Source organism: Taurulus bubalis, assembly GCF_910589615.1.
Source record: "Taurulus bubalis genome assembly, chromosome: 4".
NCBI lineage: Eukaryota > Metazoa > Chordata > Actinopteri > Perciformes > Cottidae > Taurulus > Taurulus bubalis.
In genome coordinates this window covers 16780242-16793242 of record NC_136592.1, presented here as the reverse complement: position 1 = coordinate 16793242, position 13001 = coordinate 16780242, and the positions used below count along the sequence as shown (strand labels likewise).

General features: G+C 42.3%; 1 protein-coding gene across 1 annotated transcript in view; it reads left to right on the top strand.

Annotated features, from left to right (window-relative positions):
* Window positions 1-434: 434 nt before the first annotated feature.
* Window positions 435-13001, top strand: part of mafa (MAF bZIP transcription factor a) — a gene marked incomplete at its 5' end in the record, with an annotated part of 65829 nt that continues 53262 nt past the window's right edge. Inside the window, 2 exons of the mRNA XM_079216401.1 lie at window positions 435-1402; window positions 8641-8706. Of these exons, the coding sequence (XP_079072527.1) occupies window positions 435-1402; window positions 8641-8668 (996 nt within the window). The 3' untranslated portion in view covers window positions 8669-8706. The remainder of the gene's footprint in view (window positions 1403-8640; window positions 8707-13001) is intronic.

Here is a 13001-nt window from a genome sequence, read left to right as displayed (position 1 = left end):
ACAATGCTCTTAAACTCATCTGCTGTGTGATCCCTCTAAAATAGAGCCCTACCAGTGAGCGCCGTGTAACGCGCGAGGCTGCATTCACTCCCCTACTTTCGTCGTTTCTCCCTCTCCGCGTGCGCAATGTATTAATGAAGAAACCGTAAAGTGTTAAATGTTTGAAATACAATACCGCCGAATTCCAAATGCTGAGAAGGGACCCCGCTACTCGTGCGCGCGGCACTGGTGTGTCTGTACAATAGACTCTGCAAAGAAAAACTACTTTCACACGCCTGCAGGTCCGCGGCTGAGAAAAGGACGCTGAAAAGCTTCTTATTTTTTTCAGAATCAAGACAAACGCTTAAAAATATAACTGGCTCACGTTTTTTTCCAACCAACCCAGTTTGACAGCTGCTCTTCACCCCACTTGGAGGACTGTCAGCAGCAAGAGGATGGCATCAGAGCTGGCAATGAGCAACTCCGACCTGCCCACCAGTCCCCTGGCCATGGAATATGTTAATGACTTCGATCTGATGAAGTTTGAAGTGAAAAAGGAGCCGGTGGAGCCCGATCGCAACATCAGCCAGTGCAGTCGCCTTATCGCCGGGGGATCCTTGTCTTCCACCCCGATGAGCACACCGTGCAGCTCGGTGCCCCCTTCTCCAAGCTTCTCGGCGCCCAGTCCGGGCTCGGGGAGCGAGCAGAAGACACACATAGAGGATTTCTACTGGATGTCCGGTTATCAACAGCAGTTGAATCCAGAGGCGCTGGGCTTCAGCCCCGAAGACGCAGTCGAGGCGCTGATCAACAGCAGTCACCAACTCCAGTCATTCGATGGCTACTCCAGGGGCCAGCAGTTTGCTGGCGCAGCCGGAGCAGGAGGCACCATGGCCGGGGAGGAGATGGGGTCCGCCGCCGCGGTGGTGTCGGCAGTTATCGCTGCAGCAGCCGCTCAGAACGGAGGGCAGCACCATCACCACCACCATCACCACCACAGCAACGGCCACCACCAAGCACCCGGGGTCCAGTCCAACGGCACTTCTGGGTCGATTCACCCACACATGCGCTTGGATGACCGGTTTTCAGACGACCAGCTGGTCGGCATGACAGTGCGGGAACTCAACCGGCAGCTACGGGGGGTCAGCAAGGAAGAAGTGATCAGATTGAAACAGAAGAGGAGGACCCTAAAGAACAGAGGGTATGCTCAGTCCTGCCGGTACAAGCGAGTCCAGCAGCGGCACGTCCTGGAGGGGGAGAAGACGCATCTCATCCAGCAGGTCGATCACCTAAAGAATGAGATCTCCAGGCTGGTCCGGGAGAGGGACGCGTACAAAGACAAGTATGAGAAGCTCATCAGCAACGGCTTCAGAGAAAATGGATCCAGCAGTGACAACAACCCTTCATCCCCGGAGTTTTTCATGTGAGTCTCGACATAATCGTGAAAAATCAGATGGGTCACTCACCCCCGCTTACAAAAGTTTTCATGAAACATTTTTTTTGTTTTCATTTGGCGCAAAAACTACTAGACCAAGAACTAATTTGTCAACTTTTTACTTTTTTTATTTTATACATTTTTAAACGTCTGCGACTGTTTTTAGATGTGTAGCGCTTTGTCCTCCTTGTTTTTAATTTTGGAGAGACATATTAGGAAAACTTCCATCTACGTTTTGCTATCATACTCAGTATATTATGCATAGCCTGTATTTCATCGTTGTTCATTAGATTTGAAGTGTTTGGGTGAAATCCGATTTTTGAAAAGTTGATCCAACTTTATGCTGCAGTATACGAAGTGTGCATGCAAGCACTAAGTATACTCCAGTGTATAGTGTACATATCCAGTGTACAGATTCCTGTCAAACTGCATCCATCAACAATATGTTTTGGTCTTTTTTTTACCTTTCTTTTTTTTCTGCCAAACTTGGAGGATTGCGAGCCTGCCGTTTGACGCCACCTCATCTCATGCGTTTGCTTGCTTTTGTGTTGAGCAACAAAAGACTGTATTCATTACAAACTATTCATTGTTTTTAAAGAGATGTCTTATTGAACTTCCCTGCATGCTGGACATGTATGGTTTTTTGTTTTTCGTTCTGTGCTTGAAGATGTTCTTCTTGTCGGATGACTCCAGCATGGTATTCATAACTTCATTAATGGCCTCCTCACTTTTTTGAGACAGCAACAAAAAAGTGACAAGACTTCCCAACCCCTCATACAAGTGCATTTCAGCTGTGTTGAAGTGCACCACCGCCGGCTGTCATTAGGCTGCAGTGAATGCCCTATGTTAAGGAAGCTGATCGGCGGGGATCCTGGTGCGAGAGGAAACAGAAAAGACTCCACTGTAAAGGAAATCACCGATCCCTTTACTGGAAGTTTAGTCCGATGCCTATTGCCTATATTGTTATTTAAAGATATTCCCCTCTGCATTTGACAACCATTAACCACAAAGCGTAATTTAAATACAAAGTTAAACAGTTGTACAAGAAAACGTGCGACAGGTTGAATCATATTAATATGATAATTATTAATTATTATGAGGCAATTGCTAAAAAAAAAAGTATTGAAACAGTGGTTTAGATAAATTGGCTCGGCTCCAGAGTGTGCAACTGTGCAGTTCATAAACAACGCTTTTGCAGCATGTGCTTCAAGCAAAAGTGTGAAAGCTCTATTGGCCATCGCCACACATTTCACTATTGTATTTCAAAAAGTATTGCTAGAGAAGTCAAAGTAAATGACCATGCTTTTTGGAAATGTGTATTTTCAACGTACTGACGTCTTTTGGACTGAAATGCACTAAAAATCATGTGAACGTTAAGGAAAAAGTTGGTCATTCTCCACATCACACATTCTTTTACGATTTGATCGTAACATTTTGATACTTTATCAGTTCAGAAGAGACTGTTGTTTTGTGTGAAACGAACTCGATATTTGCAGAGCAATAACAATTATTATTATAATGAATAATGTCTGGACATTGTTTAGATCGTCAGGGATTGACACTGCACGTACAAAATGAGGGAGTACCATTCGTCAATAAATCTTGAAAATATGTTAATTAATATTTCATATTATATATAGTATATATATAGATTTTGCTGTGCAAAATTATTTCACTCACTAACCATATGTGATGTTCATATGTGCTCGTTCTTTTCATTTCATACAATTAAATGATATGCAATAAATGTATGTAATTGTCTTCAATAAGTTTCTCACTTTTCTTTTGACTTGTCTTGCATTTTTTTTGCTTTTGTGATTGAAACACAATGAAACTAGAATCAAAACGTGATGGAGATTATTGCACTATATATTAACACTTTTTATATGCGCAGTTGTCGCCCTTTTGTATTTTCATACGACACTAATTTTAAGACGCGCCATGCACCCTGACCAAATCAGAAACAGTCGTTTGCTAAATTTACCCAAACACATAAAGCAAAAATAAATAAAAATGAAAGCAGATCAGGTCAACACACTTTCTCCGCAGCAACAATCCGGTCCGGTTGTACTGAGTTAATGAAACTTCAAACAAAGATTGACCCACATTTGACTTCTGTTCTAACACGCTATTGTCTGATAAAGGTTTCTTCTTTTTTTCCATTAAAATCCCCAAATTAACTGTTAGTCCTTTTCACAATATAATGATCTTAAAAACGACATGAATTCTGATTTGTTGCCATTTTTTATTTAAACTCAATTTCAATTCTAAATAATCTTTGAAATCAAACCATCATGTAGGATGAAATAATATCTAATCTGAAATATTTTGGGCTACAAATGACATACTCATCGGTGGAAACCTAATACATTTTTGTATTATATAATCACATTATGTTAATTTTATTGTAGAATGTGACCTGCGATTGGTGTATGATTGGTGTATGTGTCTGTGAGTCCCTCTCTTTCTGTCTTTGTGATGTGTGTGTGTGTGTGTGTGTGTGTGTGTGTGTGTGTGTGTGTGTGTGTGTGTGTGTGTGTGTGTGTGCGTGTGTGTGTGTGTGTGTGTGTGTGTGTGTGTGGATATGCATGCCTGCTGTGAACTTAAATAGGTGTTAGTGTGAATGTGTTTTCCTTGAAGGATGTAGTGAGGATGACATCTCTATATGAATTTATTGTGGCTCTGCATGTTCTATACTTGCACCATCCGCTTGCCCTTTTTTTCAATGCTTGCTTCCTGATCTTTGTATGTGTAGTGTGCCCGCTGTCTGTGTTATTCAGACCCTGTGTGCTCACTGTCAGTCCTGTCATCGTCTGGCTTTCCCAATTCTCACCTGCTTTATCCTGTTTGTCAGAGGGCCTGGAGAAGACATGCTCTCGGTGAGGGGGTTGCAGTGAGGGCAGCCATGTCAGGCATGTGAGGGGGCGCTGGAGAAGGTGCCAATGTATGTCAGCCGCTGCGGTGGGCAGAAAGAGGCTCAGCGCCCGCACCCAGCCATGCATTGAAGTTGCTGTTCAGTCCTCTGACTTTGTCTTCTTTCAGCATAATCTTTGCACTGTACTGGCGTACCAACTGAAAAGGCCACTTTTCTGAAATGCAGGAGGAAAAGTTATTTTGTAAGTTCTGGGACAAGGAACAGCCTTGTGGGCATCTTGTTTCACTGTTCCAGAACAATTTGTTTGTTGAAACAGGAAGACCAATGTGCCAAAATCCACTTTGAAGAAACACTAAGGTTTCTGAGGACATATTCAATCTGGATTAGTTTTGCAATTTAGCCACAGTTTGTGTGCATGGCTGTGAGCAAAGGATATACACAAAGGGTACCTTTCATGAAAATTACCCACTCTGTCAGTTTGTTAACAAAACACTCATTGGTCAACTGTTATTTTATGAGTAGTCTTTGTCATTGTGAATTTAATTCCTGTTAAATTTACACACAAAAAAAACTAAACGTGTGCACCATCTGCTAGGGATATAAAAAAAAAACACTTGTATCCCACTCTGCTATGTGTTATTTCCTCTGAGGTGCACTGCTGCTGCTGCTGTGGTGGCTGATTTGCCCAGAGTGAGGGAGCGACTGAGACAATAGTCAGGCTTGGGCTGAATTAAATGATTTTGCTGATGATTAATAGTGGTGTGGGCCACTGGCTCCTGCGATGTAGAGATGATAAATCGTGAGTGCAGCTCTGTGCAGCTGTGCCAGTGTTGGGTCTTAGCATGCACACACCATGCAATTTACAGCCAAGCCGTTCTCCTTCTTTCTCAATTTATCTAATTACATCTATTTGATCTAAATACTAGCGCTGCTATATTTTGATATTTCATATTAACCACGAACATGCATTGAATGCCTTTGAAGAGCATACTTGTTTGCCTTTCCTCTCTTTCAAGAACATGTCTCTGTACTTGCCATTTCAAAAAAAGATTTTCTTTTTTATCTAAGAGTTATGCTTCACTTCAGGCTGTACATTTGTGTGGTAGGTTTTTTGATCTGTTTAAAGTGTTTAAAAAAATGGCTTCTGTTTAAGGCTGTCCTGTTTGACTCTTTAACTTGTTTATTTTGATTGTTTCCTTATTGAGATAGACCAGTTAGATTTATAATGCCCATGCATTAGAACTGAATACACACTCACCACAGGGACTAGAAATGAAAACACACTCACCAGCCTGCAGGCACCAGCACAAACACAAATCCGCAGACAGACAATAAATGGCCCTGCATATGTTTGGCCAAGCTGAATTAAATTTGTTTGAAGACAGATCTGATTTGCAAAAGATGTTTCCCATTATATCTGTGGCACCAGTGTGCAATGGCTGTGTAAGCGATAAATCTATCGATTTTCCAATGATGCACTCAAATGGAACATTGGTTCTATCCGGACTTACTGCGTAGAACGCAGCACAAAGTTCACTCAAGTAGCAAAACGGCAGTTGACAGACCCCAAAAAGAGAGCTGGTTGGGGGTCTGAATTCTTCCAGGCTCTAGGTGGTGCCAGGGAAAGGGCTAAAAAAGAGCTGTCACCTTGCTGTTTGTGTGTGATTCTGCATCTCTTATCTCATGCTGACCTGTGTGCAAGGTCGATTAGCCCCTGTGTGGGTAATATATGTGCTTGTGTGTAAATGTGTGGGAATATGTCTGTGAATGTGTGTGTCTTTTCGTCTTTTGGAGAAGAGGATGAGCAGAGGTCAGAAGTTGCGGCGCACAAGGCTGCTCTCAAAGTCATTAGAGTAATCCGTGCCCAGGGGAGCTCAAGCTCATTTCCTCTCCCCAGAACTCACTGAATGAGATGTACATGCACATCCGACATGGGACAGTACACAGTAAATTCAACACTAGTCACTGCCATTTTTTAACTCATTTCCGGTATTTCACTATTGTTTTAGAGAGTTACAGTCTTGCAGCATACTCTTTCTTTTTATTACACAAGTACGTTTCTGAGGATTGGAACAAAATCAAATTACTTTAACACAGAACTAACTTGTAGTAGAAGTGGTCCTTGTTCTTGTGTGTGTAAAAACAATGTTATTAGGTAATGTGTTAAAATAACATAGCTCCTAGTGACTCACATACGGTAGGCTTAAATACACAAAAGGTGTTTGTGTACTTACATGTATGCAGCACAAGCATTCACAAAAAATATGTAGTGCAGGACATACATGATGGCCATGATGGTTACGGTAGTTTATGTTAGTCTGACACCCACATCATTCAAGGATTGCCTTGAGGGTGTTTCAAAGATACGACAAAACAAATAGTGGCTATAAGCTAAATTCATTGTTCTTCCTATAATATCCAAAGAGTCAGACTGCGGGTGATACACTGGGATTCTCAGAGTCAGTCTTGAGTTCCCACTTTAATCAAGTCTATAAAGAACATATGACATCTAAAAAATACTACCAAATGCAATTGTGTTTTTTGAAGAAAATATGTTATCAACCCCTCACTCTTGTAGTGCAAAAGTAGAAAAAGTGAAGTTGGCAAAGTAAAAAAAAACATCATATAATTTTGTATACAGTTTCTTGATGATTAATGAGTTTGGGTCTGAAAAACGGCAATACAGATATAGGACATACTGGATGTGCAACACTAAGAAAAGTCAGGTGTCTCAGCACAACCAGGTGGCAGCCACATCTGTGAATGTGACCGGACACAAAAACTAAAAAACTCCTCTTACTAGTGAACAGTACCTATATGAGAGGTCGGTACAGAAACACTCACTCTGGCCGAATTAAACGGACATCAGGGATCCATTAAGCTGCTTATTTTATCAGAGTACACTTTGCTCTTTCTATACATTTCTTTCTTTCTTTGTGGCAGAGTCTCAGTGTGCTTCAAATAGACATTAAGCGGAAACACGCAGTGTCATTAGAGAGTTGTCCTTGAAAGACTGGCAGCAGGTTATATTGGTAATGAGGTGGTCGGGACTTGCTGGGGTAATTTTATATGTCTGTAAATGGACCCAAACCAAGAGCCTGTGACTTGAATAAATGACACACCATCTTTCAGCAGTACCATTGCACAAATGGTGAAAGAAAATGTAGGAGGGATTATATTCTTTTAAAGTAGCATGTGTTTTTCAAGTTTCTAAAAATACAACCCAGATATATGATCAAAATCACAGTTTCAAGACATACATTTCGGTTTTATAGTATTTTAATGAATTGTGGAGCTGCACATTCAGAAAACACATTCAATGAGAGTCATTCATAGAGAAGAACAATGATCAATAATCAGCCATTTGTACTTGTACTCTCTAGTAGGCCGTTTTGTCTTTTTTTTCAATATGCATTCTTGCCTTTTCGGCACTGTTTATATAGTTTTTAAATAGCTGTCACTCATCTAATGAAATATTACACTTTGTGATTTAAAGGCATCGGCTCTGTGTCTGCTGCGGTACTAAGATCTCCATGCCGTTTTCCTGTAGGTTCGATAAACTCCTTAGAACCAAGTTATGTGGCATTTATTTGAAAATCCAGTTATTTAAAAGTTCCTTCATTGCAGTGTATGGGCAAAGTATTTCCTCAACTGTCATTTTCCACAGTTTTTTAAAAGGGACACTGTTTGGCATCAGCGCACAGAAACCGAAGAGCTAAGCAAATGTTTTTACTTGTGTAGCAACATTTATAAGGAATATGAAAAAGTCTATTTGGACGCCTCGAGCATCATGCATTTACTTGCGAGTGTTCTGAGGATGTTGCTTCTGACAGTGTTCGTCATGGGGTAGTACGCGTCCGAAATTAACTCCATGCACTGTTAATGTTTCCGTACGTTAAATTCCCTCCCTTTAAGAACAATTAGTTTCGTAATTTAATGAGATTAGCAGGAGGATAAAGGCCTTTGCATAGAACTCCTTTGCCTTTTCTGTGCGACGGCACACTGTGTGCTTAGATATGAGTTTTGTCTCTTGTGGTTATAGAGTTTTGATGCATGAGTTCTGCCTGTAGAATCTATTTGCATGCAAATTTTTACATTTTCCTCCACATCAAACGCTTACTATGATACATGTGCTGTGTTTCACCAGACCGGCAAGGTGAGAGTGAATCTCGCAGAGAAGGGATCTACTGGTTTCTTCGTATGATTGTGTGTTGGCCTGACAGGGTGGCAGAGAGTGACACAAGCAGTGGAAGAAATGAAGGATGTAGAAAAGAAGACAGCATGTGTGTTTGCTTTAATATTCATTGATCTATTATTCTATTTCTTTGTCCAATCTTATCTGCTCCTTTAGGTCATCGAGAAAATTCCTCCATCTGTGATTTCAAGCCCCAATCATCCGTGCCCTTCCCTCCCTGAGGTAAAACACTTGTTTCTTGATCTCTCTCTCTCCCAGCTGTTTGTTTTTTCTTTTCCCTGTAATATCAACTTCATAATGGTGAATGAAGTCACATTTGTTAAACAAGTTTTGAAAAAGTCATCACAGCTGCCTATTAATATCAAACATGATTATATAATATGCAGAATTATTACTGGTCATGTTGTTTCCTATTATGCACCGACACAATGCAATCCATATTAATTATTCATTAATATTAGACTCTCATATTAAATAGAGAGAGGATAAAGTCACCACATATAATATTGAGTGTTTTATAGCATATTGCAAATGTCTGTAAGGCTTCCATTATGGACACATAATATACCATAGTTTGTCAATTCCTATTCATATGCTAAAGAGGACACCTTCTTTATATTGCCAGTATCTCTCTCGATCACATCTCTCACTATCTCCCTGGTGCAATAACTTTGCACAGAACTGTATGCATTTTTCCACCTTATTTAAATCCACAAAGACACACACACACACACACACACACACACACACAGACACACACACACACACACACAACGCCGATATTACGTTTTCAGTCGTCCTGGATCAACAGAAAAAACAGCACATTATAACCACTCATCCAAATGTAAATCACGTGTTAAGATTGTTTGTGAAAAAGGCAAGAAGAGAGAGGCGGAGTGAAGAATAAGCCTCTAGTCCTGAAATCAATTCACAGGGACAGAGAGGAAACTGGGCAAATGTATATTGCAAACTCAATTGTTCCTGTAATGGCGTTACTGATTGTTCCATAGCGAACGGCGTGATGTGCTTGGTCATAACACATAAGGATGAGAGAAGGTCTGAGCGTGTATTCATGACTTGGTGAAGAAGAATGTACGTATGCACACGTGTTTACATGTACTTGTGTGCAGTGTTATTTACTTGATTGTGTCTAAGTGGGGCGTAGGATCAGTAGCTGGCCTTTCTCCAGCTCCACTTAACTTCAAGAGGGGAAGCAGGACAGAAGCCATCAGGGAAGACAAGGACAAATCATCTTTAGATGAAGTGTTTAAAGTGCTCTGATTCTCCTCCCACGTCATCACTGTGAATTAGGTGCCCTCTGCTCACTGCTGAGGGGTGTAGAATATAAACAATGCCAAGGTAACGGATGTTAAACGAATGAAAGTGGAAAACCATGAGGGTGTCTATCTTAGTCAGCCTCGTAAATCTCAGCTCCCTTGCCACGCTGCTGCGCTATACTGATGTTGCGCTCTGACAACCTGCCAGCCGAGCTTAGAGTGGCTGCGTGCGGTGTGGTCTGGTCGATCCTGCTCTCAGCAGCTTCACCCAAGGCAGACATTGCAGGCAGAGCCATGTCTTTGTTTTATGCAAATCCATGCATATGAGTGGGTGTGGGGGGGAGATGAGCAGTCTGGCCACGTAGCTCCAGGAGGACAGGCTGAGTGATGGAGACGGAGAGCCAGGTCTCCATGTCCTTGCCTGGGGAAAGAGTGTCCTGACTCCAGCCTGGGATGCCTCGACATCACCAGGACACTATGTCACTGCGCCTTTCCCCCAAAAATACAAGAGAAAAATGATTTTCCAAGCAACACATATTTACACTTTGATGTTGGTGAAAAAAGAGAGGTTTACGTTCGTATGCGGCTGCCAGTGTGTCTTACCTGTGACTGGTGTGTGTGTGTGTGTGTGTTACGAAGGCAGGCATACCTCAGGGGTTCACCATGCAAAGAGACACTGGAGTTCAGAGCCCAGCAGGGAGGTGAAGGACTCAAAATATGCTGACAAAGATAAAACACCAGGTGTGTGTATATGCACAGTAAGTGTGTGAAAGAGGCTGTGAGGAAAAGAGCTGAGTGCAAATATAGATTGGGAAAGCAGGCTTGTGTGTGTGTGTGTACGTGTGCGTGCTCATAAGCATACTGTAACAGGCAGGTAGGCCACAAACTATGTGGCCAGTGTATGGCAGAGTGGTTTAGGTAAAACCTGCTGAAACAGTCACCCATACTCCACATCTAGTAACAACCACCCATGTCCCATGTATTTTGCTTCTTTATAGGAATGTAGTCCATCAGTACAGTACATTATGTCCTGTGAATGTTTTCCAAATGGTTATGTCACCCCATCCTTTCTCACTCAGCTCAGAGCTCGGTGCTCACGGTAATGCTTGGACGGAGGCTCTTCTATCACAGCGAGCTCTATTTCTGGGTGCCAGGATGTTGGTCTCAGTCATCGAGGGCAGATGAAATCGATCCAGATTGACCTGTCATGTGGAGGAGAAAATTAATAAGATAGAGGAGGGGAGCAGAGGCCATAGAGAGAAGGGGGCAGCGCAAAAGTACCAAAACAACCTCCTGCTCCATATGGGTCAAAAGTTTAGGGCTGATTTATTCCACCCCCACCCCCCTCTCTCTCTTCTCCACCTGCCTCTCAGAAAGGAGTCAGTAACTGGAGATTGCTAAGGAGGCGTTGACTATATTTAGCCTTGGTGACCAAAGACACTGTGGTCTAACTTTAAAGTTAAAAATACAGATATCCATGTACAGTGAGATGGACACAGTTTGCGTCACTACATGGCACCAAGCACAAGTTTTCAGCTTGAACCGACTCAAAGAAATATTGCAAAGCAGCTTGTAGCTGTTGCTGGGCACTTCTTTGTAGGAAGAAAATACTTACTGGTCGCCTCATTCATCAGAGTTATCTTTAGTACTGCAAATTATTAAATTAAAATGTGTAAGCATAAATATAAAACGTAAACATAAAACTCCTGATTGTGAGAATGATGCTTTCCTAGCAAAGAAAGGAAGGCAGGGAAAGATTTATGGTTACATTTGTATGTGAAGTGGTACTAGATTTAGCCCAGTGTGTTTGGGCAGAGCTCCACTTTGCTAATTATTTTCCTGTGGCAGAGTTCTCAGCATGGCGCTCATCTCTCGCTCTGAGGAGAGAGGCTCAGCAGTAAGTGCTTAGTCAGCCCTGCTCTGGGTGTGAGATACCGTTGGGTCTCTGGTGGACTGTCGGGGAGGCAGAGCAGCATGGGACCGATCCATCGCAAGGGCGAAGGCTTTGAGGAGAGGGCAGGCCTATCATCACCCATCAGTGAGAGGAAGGGGAGTAAAATACTATACTGTTGGAGACAGTGAACAAGAGCTCTGTATTGTATCTACTTCAATCCTTATCATCACGAGGCAATATTGCTGTCAGAGCTGGTAGTTTGCTGATTGTTTGTGGAAATTGGATGCCACTTGCAGAGAACTAAAGAACATAGTTGTTCGGAAAGTCTCTATAGCGGCAAGATCTACATACTAGCAATTAGCAAAGACATGGACTTTAAATGGTTGAAATACATTGTTGTTAGTTTCTAAACTGCCTTGGTGTATGTGCAAATCCCTGAGACTAGAAGAAACTGTATGTGTTCTCGGTTTCTCTCCTCCTCTATTTATACTCCAATGTCAAAGTTGTCTTTCTTTCTATCTCTACCCCTCTTTTTAGAGTGACACACAGCTCCTCCTCCTCTGTCTGCCCTGCTATCCTCCAAATGACTCTCCTCCTCCTCCTCCTCCTCCCAAACAAACTTAGCTTCCTTCCCCTTGCCTCTGTACCCAACATCAAATTCCCTCCCCCCTCTGCCTCACAGTGCACCTGCTTCCCTCCTGCTCTCTGCTCTCTCTCCAAACGTCACTTCTCCCCCTCCTTTTCCCCTCCACTCTTATTCTCCCCCTCGTTAGCTTGATGAATGGCTTCACTGCAGGGAAAGTGCTGATTTTCATCCCTCTGTCTGATTTCTGCTTGCTGTTATTAATTTCAAACACTCAGAGAAAAGCAAGTGAGTCAATAAATAAGGAAATGAACACACTTCATCCTGCCATGCAGCAGCTCTCACAGTCATTCACCCAGGATACGGGTCCTCTGTGGAGCCCGTCACTGCATTTATACTGATAGAGTTCAACTCCACTCTTAAATCACAACATGTTTCAGTATTTTTTACAGCGAAAGATAAAAGTCAGCTGGTACCAGTGCATCATATCAAATGTTTCTGGAGTATTTTCAGTATCTCGCTTCCCTCAGACAAACAGGACCAGAGGGACTGAATGGTACAAAGTAAATAGCTCCGAAGAGACCTGCAGTGTCCTATCTCATCTTTCACACAAGTTGACCATTTAAGAAATGTGTACAGATGGTGACAATCAGAAGAGATATAGAGAAGATGCAGAGTTAAAGTGAGGCAATGAGAAACAGCAGCCTAATAGAGTTATTGCTGGACATTAAACGATGCTGTCCACACAGTGTGGCTGGGGCTT